General features: G+C 28.8%; 1 protein-coding gene across 1 annotated transcript in view; it reads left to right on the plus strand.

Moving 5' to 3' along the window:
• The window catches only part of LOC143239837 (dual specificity mitogen-activated protein kinase kinase 1-like), a 47,092-nt gene that overhangs the window by 24,725 nt on the left and 8,645 nt on the right, over positions 1–13,722 (plus strand). Inside the window, 4 exon segments of the mRNA XM_076481397.1 lie at positions 4,566–4,690; positions 6,012–6,213; positions 10,352–10,428; positions 11,901–11,962. Of these exon segments, the coding sequence (XP_076337512.1) occupies positions 4,566–4,690; positions 6,012–6,213; positions 10,352–10,428; positions 11,901–11,962 (466 nt within the window).

The raw sequence follows: 13,722 nt of genomic DNA on the forward strand, positions 1-13,722 counted from the left end.
CAATTTTATTTAATTTATTGGATTCAAGAAGGACCCTCATAATTTTTTAAACTAAACTCTTCATTACATATGCAAGAAAGTACACAATGTTTATTTGTTATAGCTTGAAATGTAGCTATATTTCAGTCAGAGTATTTGTATTCTTTGTTGTGAAAACAAATGATTAACATTTCTGATTAAAAGCATCAGCAGTGTTTTTCCTGCTACAGAAAGTATGTTATTTTGATGTCCATTTTTAAATTTTTCTGTAAGTTGTTGTGTGGATATACAGTTAGAATGATAATAATGAAAAAGGACATAATTCAAATATGAAATTATTTCTCTCAATTTGATGTAACTTGTAATAAGAAAAAGATGATCTACTGAGAATTATTGTGAATGAAGAACCTTTACGAGTCATGGAAATTTAATTCTTGACAAGTTAACATTCAGTGGTTGATAACTTAAGTGAACATCTGCAGTGATAAGTAGTAAAAACGAGGTTGATATTTGTGATATTTCACCAGTGTTAACCTGCTATTATAAGGAAACAAAAATACAAGGAAGTTAAAGAAAAACACTATAGTATGTTGAAGTCAGACATGAAAAATCATCAGATCATTGAGACTGAGCTGTCGCTGATTGTTGTCTTTAAATTGGCACAGCATACATTTTCACACATTCAAATTCTGTATAGTTGTTCCAAGGCAATTTACTTGTAGAAATATACTGTGGTGATAATTAGGTTTTGAAACTATCATTAAATATGAGAAATATTTTAACCTTGTTTTGCTTGTACACTGTTACAACTTATCATTCATGTAAAGTTACTCTGGAAAATATGCAATTTATGGAGTATTTTGAAAAAAGCAATGATTGTAACAACAACAACAACAAAAAATCACTACAATCGGGTGTAATGTGCACATGTATTTATTTAAATGAATCCAAGTAGGTGAACTTAAAGTATTTAAAAAATAGACTACAGTTGGTGATAAATTAGTTTCAAATTAATTGAGTTTAAACTCTGGCAAAATTACATTTGATCGTTAGATTTACTCAGTGGACACTGTTACTGGTATATGAAATGAAATTGTCAACTGACATCTTCCATAAATGGGTAACAGTATTTAATCAACTTTTATATTCATCTCGGTTTGTTTTACTAAATATAGTCCTTGTTGATATCTCAAATTAGACAAGGTGAGATAGGTTGTATCATTAAATATTTTAGTGAAATGCCATCAATTTTATATTTGTATAATGTCTGAACATTTGATGTTATTCACAGGAAAAAAGGAATTATAAGAGTATTTTTCATATGGCACATAGATTGTTTTCACTTTTAGTTGTACATGTCATTTTCAGTTTTTAAAGGTATAATTTGTGTTATCAAATATAAGTGGTGGGTCAAGTATTGCAAATGTAATACTTGAAGTCACAGGGGAGAAGAAGATGTAAACAGCTCTGATGAAGTTAGTGATTAATTACGTCTATAATTCAGTTTGTAAATGAAAATAAAAAAAGCTACTGTGGAATAAAGCCGAGTGGATAGTTGTTTGTTTTGGTTTTTTTAAAGTACAAAGTGTCTTTAGTTTTCATTGATGAAGGGCTTCTTTAATTTTTTTTTTTTGATAACTGATGTTGGTTTCATATTTTGTGGTAATGGAATGCTCATAAATACAAGAGATTGAAGTTGATTTTACTTCCTATTTTTCATGTCTAGTTTACTTAACAATTTGAATATGTAATTTTGTAAACCTGAACAGATGGCTATCTTCCATTGTTGAGATATTTTCATCATAGAATATTGGCCAGCTTAGTTCTGATAGGAGAGAGAAATGATATATTGGCATTAAGTTGAAATTTCTTGTAAATTCTCTGGATGCTGTTGACAACTCCTTTTTTAAGGCTCTGGAGCAGTATGAAAAGGTGGAAACAGTTGTGTTTGTTTATTTGCTCATTTTTTCTCAGTAGCATTGTTTTGAAAGTTTATTATCCTCATATTTGATGATCTTCATGATGTGATTTTTGGGTAGGGAAGTTTCATTGTTTAGTAGCTGATTGTTTATTCATTTGAGTAGAGTTCCAGGGGATATATAAGTTAGTTTGAATTGGTTTCTGATAAATATATATAATGGAATGGTTTTACCCCTTCATAATCCTTAGGTGTAAAAATGTATTCACTGTTTTTCATTTCCATAGGATTGGTTTTAAAACTCAAATTCTGCAACATGGTCATCCAAATTTCAGTGTCAGAATTTTGGTAGATGGAGAAAGTTTACTAGAGTTGTTTGCTGTGGAAGTCAATAAGCTGCTTTGTATACAGGGACATAGGTAGACACTTGTTGTTTTTTTTAACTAAAGTGAGTTTTTTGTGTAGAACTCAACATCAGACAGTTAAGAATTTTCCTGGATTGTAGTTTTAGACTAGGTTCAAGTGTGTCAATTTATTTGTGCACTTTTGGTAAATAAACCATATAGCTTGGCCACTCTTGCTGTTTATTATAGGTGTTCACCAATATAGTTGATCACACTAAATATTTTCAGATTTTGTATGGATTTATTTAATAACCTTTTCTTCACATAGCTGAGATCCTTGGGGATCTGTATAGATTTTGATTTGCTCTTTATAAGCTTTCAAGCTTATTTTTATTTTCTTGAGTGTTGAATTTACTTCTGGACTTTGTAGTTTAGAGTGTTTGTTTAGGGTATTTTGTTCTTTTATATGCATGTAAAGGATAAATAATTGAACTTTATAAAATTAAGCATATAGCAAGCCACCACACCAAATGGAAATGATAATTATAAACACATGCATTTTATTCATTCAGTGAGAAAACAACAACAAAAATTAAAAAATAATTGTTTGAAATGTATATTTCATATTGAGAGCTCACTCAAGCATTGTGTTTAAACAAATTACTTCATGCAGTGAATTTGGCTTATGATCTTCTGTTATGTAGCTTTGCTGTTATTGTGTCTTATGCATTTTGTATTATTATTATACATATCAGATCTTGTATTTTGATGTTTAATTGACGAGCCTGTTTAGGATTATATAGAAGTACATCACAGAAAGTATCTTTACCTGTTGATGTTGAAAATGGTAGTATGATAGCCACATCAACTACACTCATTGTATCAGTCAGCATAAACAAAAAAACTGACATTATGGAAATCAGAAGGTTCATAATGTTCACATGAGAGTGGTAATGTAGCTGGTTCAGCATAAAGTGATAGTGATTTTAATCAACTGACATTTTGTTGTAACACCTAAGAGTTGAATGTGGGTGCAGCCTGTATAAAAACTGTTGAAGTGCTAAACAGAATGATTTTATCTGTTGTATAAAACATGTCCCCTATTGCATGACAGAATATCGGTCCAAATGTAACCTATCTATGATTTGATATTTTTCCCTCTGATCGTACAGCGGGAAGTCTTCAGATTTACAATGGTAAAATCAGGGGTTTGATCCCCCTTAGTGGGGTCAGCAGATAGCCCGATGTGGCTTTACTATAAGAAAAAACACAAAACATTATTGATATCTGTATGCATTTGTAAGTTTAACTAACATGTTATTTTCATACCATTTAATTATTTGTATCAAGGTAACTTGACATAAGTATGAGTAAGTATGTAACATACTTTCTGGCTTAATACATTTCACATGAATAATAACTGTTAAATGTTTTTTTTGTTAAACCTTTTCTCTTACTTTGGCAGTTGTGATGAAGTTTTTTTCTCAATACTTTTCACGTTCCTCAAACAAGACTTAGTGAATCTGCATTTTATAATGTATAGTAGTTGCAATACTTAGTGCCTTTAGAGGACTTTCCAAAATAGTGTTCTAGTCAATCTTATTTTATTCAGTTTTGTTGGAGTTTTTCAATTTTATTAAATGTTTGTATTAGGTAATGAGTTACTTACAGCTCTTATGTACTTTAATTTTAACTAAAGATTGTAACTCAATAAAGCATAGCATTAATGTGGAATTTGAGTTTATGATCCAATCAGCTTCATAAGTACTGGCATTGTGTGGAAGCTATCACAAATACATGACTTCTAGTGTTAAAATGTAACTCCAAAATTATTTTGTGTATACTCCTGGTTAATATGTTTTTAGTAAATTTTTATTAGGCCCAGCATGTCTAGATGGTTAGGGTGCATACCTCACAATCTGAGAATTGAAGGTTTCAATCCCCATCCCACTAAACATGCTCACCGTTTCAGGTGGAGGGTGGGGCATTATAATATGATGGTCAGTCACACTATTTGTTGGTAAAAGAGTAGTCTAAGAATTGGCAGTTGGTGGTGATGACTAGCTGCTTTCTCTCTAGTCTTTTACTGCTAAAGTATGGATGGCTAGTGCTGATAGCCCTCATGTGGCTTTGTGCGAATTAAAAAAAAAAATCATTAATGTAATATTAAATTTTAAAGCTGATTATATTATTGTCAAACTTAATTTATAGTTTTACACTTAAACTAGCATTAGTTATTGTTATTTACAGAATTAGATAGATGCTAATCAGTTGCTTAAAAATAGTTATTTAAATGTCTGCTTTATTTACTCTTCAATGTGTAGATGTCAAGCCATCAAATATTCTTGTAAACTCCCGAGGAGAGATCAAGATTTGTGATTTTGGTGTTAGTGGTCAACTTATAGATTCTATGGCCAACTCCTTTGTTGGAACACGGTCATACATGTCGGTATGTTACAATTTTCATCAAAAAACTTTAAGATATCTTTATAATTTCAACTGTAGTATGTAAAACATCCAACCATTTTGACACATAATAATGCATTTTACTGCTAAAGTAAAGAACAAACTCGTAGGAGATTTAGTTTTCCAATTATAAGATATATTAATTACCACAATAACAAATATATGTTTTGACACAGTTTGAAGGAAATTATTTTCTTTACAAGCACATAAATATATTTCTTTGAATACCAGCCTCTTGACAGAAACAAAATGTTTATTATATAGACAGTACAATGCAAGCAAATTTATAAATAGTAAGTTTGTATTCTCAATGTTAGATTCATTAATAGTGTCTGTTAAATATTTAAGATTTGTACAGTATTATTCTTTTTATTATTTCTCATTTGTTGTTCAGAATTATTTTGCTTTGTTAGCTTCATATATGGATTTAATACTAACATAGATTGCCTAAGCAGTCTAAACCTTGTGAGATGCTACTGGGATTACAACCAGTAATATTGTTAACAGCAAGGGTATCGAACGAAAGAATCATTACATTCTAATCATTATACATTCAGTTTGTTTTTGTTTTGACATTACATACTCCTTGTTAGGTAATAAATTAGGTACATTGTTATTCATTGTGTTAGTTTTGCTCTATGTAGGTAGCTTTCTTTGACAGAAGTTGTTGATAATTAGATTTAGTTGAAACTCTAATGATTAGACAATGTTTTAATTCATTTACTTATATTTTCATTGTGTCTAATTGCTGTTTCTCCAAGCAGATTGTCCACATCAACATCTGTGAAGTATACAATGTGTGCTAAGTACATATTTAAAAAAAAAAAATGAAAGTTATTAATAGCATAGAAACGTGGATAGTTCACATTTAGAACAATTGTTTAATGATAAAATTTCATTAAAATATACCACAATATGCACAATTCATGATGTACCTTAAACAAAAATACAATTGCATCAGGTCAGCTTATTTTAATTTAAAGTTAATAGATAATACAGAATATGATATTAATTCACATAGTAGAACATGAAAACACTTGCTTTGTATGTGTTACTTGAGACATGAAAGAGAGTTATTGTATTCCATCATATAATTGTGTTTGCAGGCAAATAATGATATTTTATTCATCTTAATTCAAATTAATCTAAATTAATATATTACGTATTTATTAACACATATATGTATGAACATAGAATAATTAATGCAAGATTTTTCATGATGGTACCTTCAAATAATGCTTTATGAAAATATAGCTGTAGAATATATGTTGCTCTCACCAGGATATTTTTTATTTGCACCTTAGCCTGAAAGACTTCAGGGTACTCATTATACAGTTCAGTCAGATATCTGGAGCCTTGGGCTTTCATTGGTGGAGATGGCTCTGGGCAAGTACCCTATTCCTCCTCCTAGTCCTAAGGAACTGGTGGCCATATTTGGCCCAAAATATTCCCCTGCTGCTGATTTGGAGGGACAGTCTCCATCTCCAAATTCAAAGAGTAGACCAAGTAAGTATTTGGTACAAACTTTTACTCAATTTTATCTTGATTATTCAAATCTACATTCTGATGAGATAGTATGTATAAACTAGATTTTTGTGGTCTAGTACAAAGAATAATCTAATTATGTTTGTCTCACTTACATAATCCCTAAAGCCAATAGTATTTCTTTAACTTAGTTTGCCTTCTTTTTCTCTTATTACTGAATAATTTTGGGTTTACGTCAGAATTCAACATTATTACTAGTGACTAATTTTGTTTATTTCTCTTGACAATTATTTTCTACATAATGTTAAATCATATCCACAAACACTTTGAATTAATTAGATAAAACAACTTAACTACTTAATAATTAGAATAATAATAATTTATGCATTATATTTTTATTTACCTTCTGTAAGAAACATCAGTGCACATATCTTGCAGTGTATAAAGTGAAAAGAGAGGGTTTTAATATATTTAAAAGTTTGATTTTCGTTTTAAGACAGTTTTAAGTACCACCTTGTAAAAATATTAAATACCATTTGATGGAAATGTGGAAAAGTTAGAAGATTTAAAACTTGACAATTTATTTTGGAATATTATATTTTAGTTAAAATCACAAATTTCTGTAACATGTAAAAACAAAGAAAAAAACATTCAATTACCAAAATGGAAAATTAATTTTCTGATGGAAGCACATAGCTATGGCATACTTTGTTTTGATTCTTGGGTACATTTTTTTCAGCCATGATAGATATTTATTTTTACAGCTATTTTATTCAGGGTACAAGAGGGACAATTATTTCTCAGAATATCAAAATATTAGAATAAATAAGCTAGTATGTTTGAAACCAAAATACTAAAATAAATTAGTATGTTTGATACCAAAGTGCTACTTGTTTAATAACAACTAAAAAAAAAAGGTATGTGTGTGTATGTGGGGAGCATTTTGATGAAAACAAAATGTGAATCATGTAAGATAGAGCCCTGTAAAATTTAATTTTCTCTCTCTTTTTTTTTTTTTTTTATAACTGTTTGAGTTTTTGGTAAGGTGCAAGTTTGAAGGTATTTTCACCTTGGTTTTATAAAATTATCTTTTTATTAAAGTGAAATACCATGATAATTTGATTAGCATTGCTGAACATAACTGAGTAAATATGAAAGCTACCTTCATAGTTTAACTTTATAGTTTGCCCTGTGCCCCATATAATCTCTGGTTGTCACTTTTTAATAATTTCATTGTAAAGATCAACAAAGAAAATCTGTTAAAATATCAACATACAATATATAAATAACTGTTAAACAACACAAATTCTTTCTTTGATCACCCACTCACAGGTAGAGAAGCACTTCTTGTGTTAGTATTTTGAATTAATGTCCTTTTGTTAAGCTTGTTGGCATCGTGTATTTTATGATGAGTCTGAAGTAGCAACATGAAAGAATGCACTATTAGGAAGAAGGGTAGCAACGTGTTAAGTTTAGACACATCTATTAATACTCCAGGTATTGTTAACTAGCACCCTGTTTAGGCTTCATTAGTCATGTTATGTAAATAAAATTAACTAGTAAGAGAAAGTAATTATACATTTTATGAAAGTTAATTTGATAATAAAGTAAATTAACAATATTAGACAATACAAAATGTGAATATAGAAGGCCTTAAATGTATGTAATTAAATATTCAAATAAGGAGAATGGCAAAGGTTTTTACTAATGAAAAGTATATACAAGACTGCTAATTAATTTGTTAATTAGTAGATATATGAATAAAAGAAGGTATTTTAAGAACTATAAAAATTAAAAAGTCATTAGTCATAAGGCCTCATTCTAAAAATCACTTATTTGAAAATAAATGTTTATATCATGCATTTAGCAGATGTCTGGAGGTAAAAGGATATTTTCACTACATCATTGATTAGTACTTGTATATGATGATTTAGAGCTTAAAACCTCGTGCTGTCATTGTGTTTTGGTTGATGATTTAGAACTTGAAACCTGTGGTGTCAACATGTTTTGGTTGAGCATGATTTGGAGCTTTAAACCCTTTCTGTCAGTGTGTTTCGATTGAGCATGATTTCGAGCTTATCAAATGAGTTAACATCTGATGTAGTGAGTATCAGCTTTGTAGGTACATCTGATGCTATCATTGTGTTTTGGTTGATGATTTAGAGCTTGAAACCCTTGGTGACAACATGTTTTGGTTAAGCATGATTTTGAGCTTTAAACCCATGCTATCAGTGTGTTTTGGTTGAGCATGATTTAGAGCTTATTAAACGAGTTAGCATCTGATGTAGTGAGTATCAGCTTTGTGTATATTTGATGTAGTTTGTCAAATCCTTGTGCACGAAACACATGCTTATCTAAGATTTTGTATTTTTAAGAATACATGCACCAGACATCTTTAGTGTTTAAAAAGTTCATTTTAATATTTGTTAAAAGAAACATGGAAAGTGTTATTAAAAATGGAAGAAGATAGATTTGATCATAAGTGAGATAAAGCTATTATATGTAATATTGATGATATGAATATTGAACATGTATATTAAGACTAAAAGGATTCTTTCAGAGTTCTCTTGTACAGTTTGTTTGATATTGCTTTGATTTATTTTGACACTAGTTTTTTTAATCCTTTAATATTATATCAGGTAACTTTTTATTTTCAATTATGTAAATTTTTCACTGCTGTGGAACAAGATTGCCATTCAACAGCTATGAACAATAGCCTGTAAAAGCCTGAACAGTATAGTACTAACCCTTCAAGGTGGTACTTGGGAACATAATATTACAGTTGTTCTTGAGATTTGTTTTCTATTGCTGTAGCATGATGGTTATCATATCATGATAAAATAAAACTTTATTATATGTATAGTGTTTTCAAAAACATTTTGTTGTTTATATAGCTCTGAATGTCAGTTCATGTATGTTCATTCTATTGGGTTGAGGAATAATTCGTGAACGTTTTTTCAAGTTAAAGAAACATATTCATAAATGAAATGCTTTCGTAAAATATTTCATGTCATTTGGTAGATAATTTTTGCTCTAATAGATGGTGTGTTTGATTTTCATATGTCTTTAATTTTTGCTTTCATTTTCAGCTCATTAAATGGAATGTCAAGTGGACAAAATCGAGCATTTTCACACCATCTGCTTTTTAGCATTTAATTTCTTGCAATTTCGTTTAAAACAATGCATACTATATACCTAGGTATTACTTGAAATAAAGTATCATAATAAATGTTTTGGGTGTAATGTGTTCATGCATTGAAGTATTGTATAGTCTTGCATGTAATGCTTGAATGAAATTATTTAAAAACGCTCACGAATTATTCCTCAACCTAAGGTACAGATGTTGCCTTAAAAATTGCAAGTTGTGAATAGATAAACTAATTTGAATGTTTAGAACCAGTTGTCTTTGCTTTTCTGATCCTAAGTTTGCTCTCTATGCTTATATATTTAAAACATACAGATTACAATACTTGGCTTTAAAGTAACTTAAAACAACATTTGCATTGAATTACACACTTTTAAACAATTCATTCAGTGCACAGACAAAGAAAAGAAAACATACTTCCCAAATCTTTGAGCACTGGATAACTGAAATTCAACATTTTTCAGAGCACATTCATTAATAGAATAACAGAAAGAAAATGTTTTATCTATCATTTAATTGGTGTTTTTTACAGTTACCACTTATTACTTGTACACTTATAATAGTATGGGTATTTGTATTATTTTCTATTACTTATGAATAGTATCACAAATCACTACCCAGTGTATTACAGGTAACTCCTCGAGGTTATATTTTATAGTGATGTTAAATTAGTGTTTTGTACATTTTTTCATAAACTGACTAGGTTTATTACTCATCTGCTAAAATTTTATTTTAAATTGTCAGTTATCTTGTGGTTATAAGCTCACTCTTCAACATGTAAACCTTTTGAAAATTGTATCAAATCAGGTATTTTCAGGATGATTAAGTATTATAGAAATATCAGTTTTTACTGTTTATAATAAAGTACGATCAATTCTGAAAATGTGTAAGTTTTGTTTTGTTGCATCAAAATAGGTGTATGTTCAATAAAAGATTATTGTAAGCTGTTTTGTTTTGAAATTTGATGTCTCACTCATTTGTGTATCAATAACTTACGTTAAGTCTACACGTTAGGTAGTTTTATTGGAGCCTTTGGAGATGGTCCTAGACCCATGGCTATCTTTGAGCTATTAGACTACATTGTGAATGAGGTATGATGAAAAAGTTACTTATGTGGAGATCGATTTGTAAATATTCGTATGTTTTTTTACTTCAGTATTAATGTGCTAATTTTTCATAAGCTATGTAGGAAAAATACTGTGAGAAATTTCAAAAAAAATTGTGCATTCACTTTACTGCTTTAAAAAAAAATCATAATGGAAATATAACTGGAAGAGAAATAAAAAAAAAAAGTGCTTTGTTTTGACTGTGTACATGCAAGTCATTACCCCCTAATACATATATGTGGCACATTTAAATTGTGGTATGGTTACTTTTATCATTTCAAACCTCAAATTAACAATTACTTTATTATCTAAGCAAACTAGAACCTTAATCTGGAGTGAGACCACTGGTCACTTTTGCCACTTATGTGTAGTCGTACAAAACAAAATTACACTCTTTAACATAAAAATGTGACATTTAAAACATACCGAATGTTACATTTTTCTTTGAATTGAACAATTCAAAGTAACTTACCCAATAGTGGAAATTGTTATAATAGTAATACATAAGCATTCCTTGCAAATTTGTATTGTGCTACCGAGTGGGGATATAGTGTTGAGCTATCTGTTGTAACATACTGTTCCAAGTCCGAGAATATAGCCCGTGTGAATGCACTTTTAATGTCTCTGTCAAACCAGATTTAGTCTTCTTTCACTATGTCATTTAACGTTCATAAATGCCTTGATTCTATATCTTTCAAATAACATTATTTTCTCAATAAAATTTATTCAATGTTGTGATTTGTATTTAAATTTTTGATGGTTGTAGTTTCTAAAACTTCAAAGCTATTGCACATGTCCATAGGAGTAATACATAAATTTGAAGTGTATTTTTCAGGCCTACCTTTTATTGTATGCAAAAAAAAAAGTTTGAAAATTTTTAGGTATCTAAATATCGATAACTGTTATATCAAAAAACAAACTATGTTTATATGTATATATAAACCTTGAATATAGTAATAATTACTTATTCATTTTGTTATTTTGTTTGATGTACAACAACCACCTAGAATTGAATGAACTAAGAAAATTATCTACTAATGCATCACCCATTTTATTAAATATATATATTTTTCTTTTACTCTATATTTAGGTGATTATTTTGCATGCACATAGTTTAGTAACCTTTGACTAAAAGTTAAGCTACATGTATAATATTTGCTTTTATTGAATGTCCTGTTTATTAAGATAACTTTTCTCAGACCTACCTGTGTGAAATGGATGCAAAGTGTTGTACAATATAAAAATGAAAGTATGATTTAATTTTTGGTTTGTTTTTTTTGTACCGTTGCTTTATCATGATATGTTTTAAACTAAGTGGTAAAAATCAATTAATTATTAATTCTTAGAAAGGGTTTTACAGAGAAACAGTCTAAATTAAATTAAAAAGCTGAGTAATATTAACTACTGTTTTACTAATATTTGATGAATATACACGTGTATATTATTATACATTCCAGCCTCCTCCAACTCTACCAACAGGAGTATTCTCTACAGAGTTTAAGGATTTTGTAGATAGATGGTAAGTTTCATCTGCAGAAAAGTTTTTAAAACTTACTAAAGTGTATTGGCTCAAATTTGTGAATGTGTTTTTAATTTCAATTTTGTTTAAACATTTTTGCCTTGTATATTTTATAGCTATTAAATGTAGATTAATGCTTATTATATTCTAATTGTAAGAAAATAACAAAAATGCATCTATCAAATCAAACACTAAGAAAATAATATATAAAATGCAACACTGTTTATTTTTAATATTTATGATTTCTATTAATATATGTTTTTTGTTTGAAATCAAAACTTAGTTTATTCTTAAGTATTAAAAAAGGAGAAGTTGTGATTTTAAAATAAAATGATTGGGTACACTTAATTTAAAATAAAATGATTGGGTACACTTAATTTAAAATAAAATGATTGGGTACACTTAATTTAAAATAAAATGATTGGGTACACTTAATTTAAAATAAAATGATTGGGTACACTTAATTTAAAATAAAATGATTGGGTACACTTAATTTAAAATAAAATGATTGGGTACACTTAATTTAAAATAAAATGATTGGGTACACTTAATTTAAAATAAAATGATTGGGTACACTTAATTTAAAATAAAATGATTGGGTACACTTAATTTAAAATAAAATGATTGGGTACACTTAATTTAAAATAAAATGATTGGGTACACTTAATTTAAAATAAAATGATTGGGTACACTTAATTTAAAATAAAATGATTGGGTACACTTAATTTAAAATAAAATGATTGGGTACACTTAATTTAAAATAAAATGATTGGGTACACTTAATTTAAAATAAAATGATTGGGTACACTTAATTTCTGACAATGTAGTTCTTTTCGACACACATGAACTTAAATTATTATTTGGTCATAGAAAATAGAGGGCTGTAAAATAAAGTATTTACAGACATGAGAACTATTTTTACTTCCTACTTTATCTTATTTATGGGAATAACTTTGATAAAATGTTATCAACATTGAAGTAGGGATGACTGCTTCCTCCTTGTTGGGTGCCAGTGTTGACACTGTGACGAAGTACTATTAGAGGCTAATTTGTAGATATACATGGCTAGCATGTGAAATTAACCAAAATCCATGATGACAATCCTAAATTTCAAAAATCCTGTTATTATTATTTGTTGCATAAAGTTGGCAATCAATAAACTACAATGTATTAAAACTACAAATTCTCTGTCAGTAAAGAAGTGATTTAGTTGCATAACATTAAGAGTGCAACGTTTTAGAAACTGTTTATCATGATATATATTTCTGCTCGTGATATGTACTCATTGGCTGACATTAATCTCAGAAAAGAACAAAATTAAATACATTTAACTTTTTTTTAACAGTAAAATGATTTACCAGAAACTGTATTTGAATCATCTATCTATGATTTCTTTATTTCAAACAAATTCCAAGTTATCTTGTGTCTGTGTTTCTGCAGTGTCAGTTTCTTTACTTGGCACAAACAGTAAAGAAGTTGGAATGTCATGTGAGATGAACTTCTAAAAATTCTGTTTGAGGTATATTTAGTTGACTAGTGGCACTACATTTTTAGATGTTCCCCATATATTAAGCTATGATTTAAATTTCCTAAGTTGTCTTCTAACATGTTGAAAATGGAAGTTGGTTCTAACAATAACTTCAAGGCCAAGCAGTACAGTATTAGTGTTTTATACAATTTATATTACAAATGTCAATGCTCTAATACTTTTAAGCATTGTAGTATTGGAGTGGTTTGTTTGGAGAACTATCTCAAAAATA

This window comes from Tachypleus tridentatus, chromosome 13 (genome assembly GCF_004210375.1).
Source record: "Tachypleus tridentatus isolate NWPU-2018 chromosome 13, ASM421037v1, whole genome shotgun sequence".
Taxonomy (NCBI): Eukaryota; Metazoa; Arthropoda; class Merostomata; order Xiphosura; family Limulidae; genus Tachypleus; species Tachypleus tridentatus.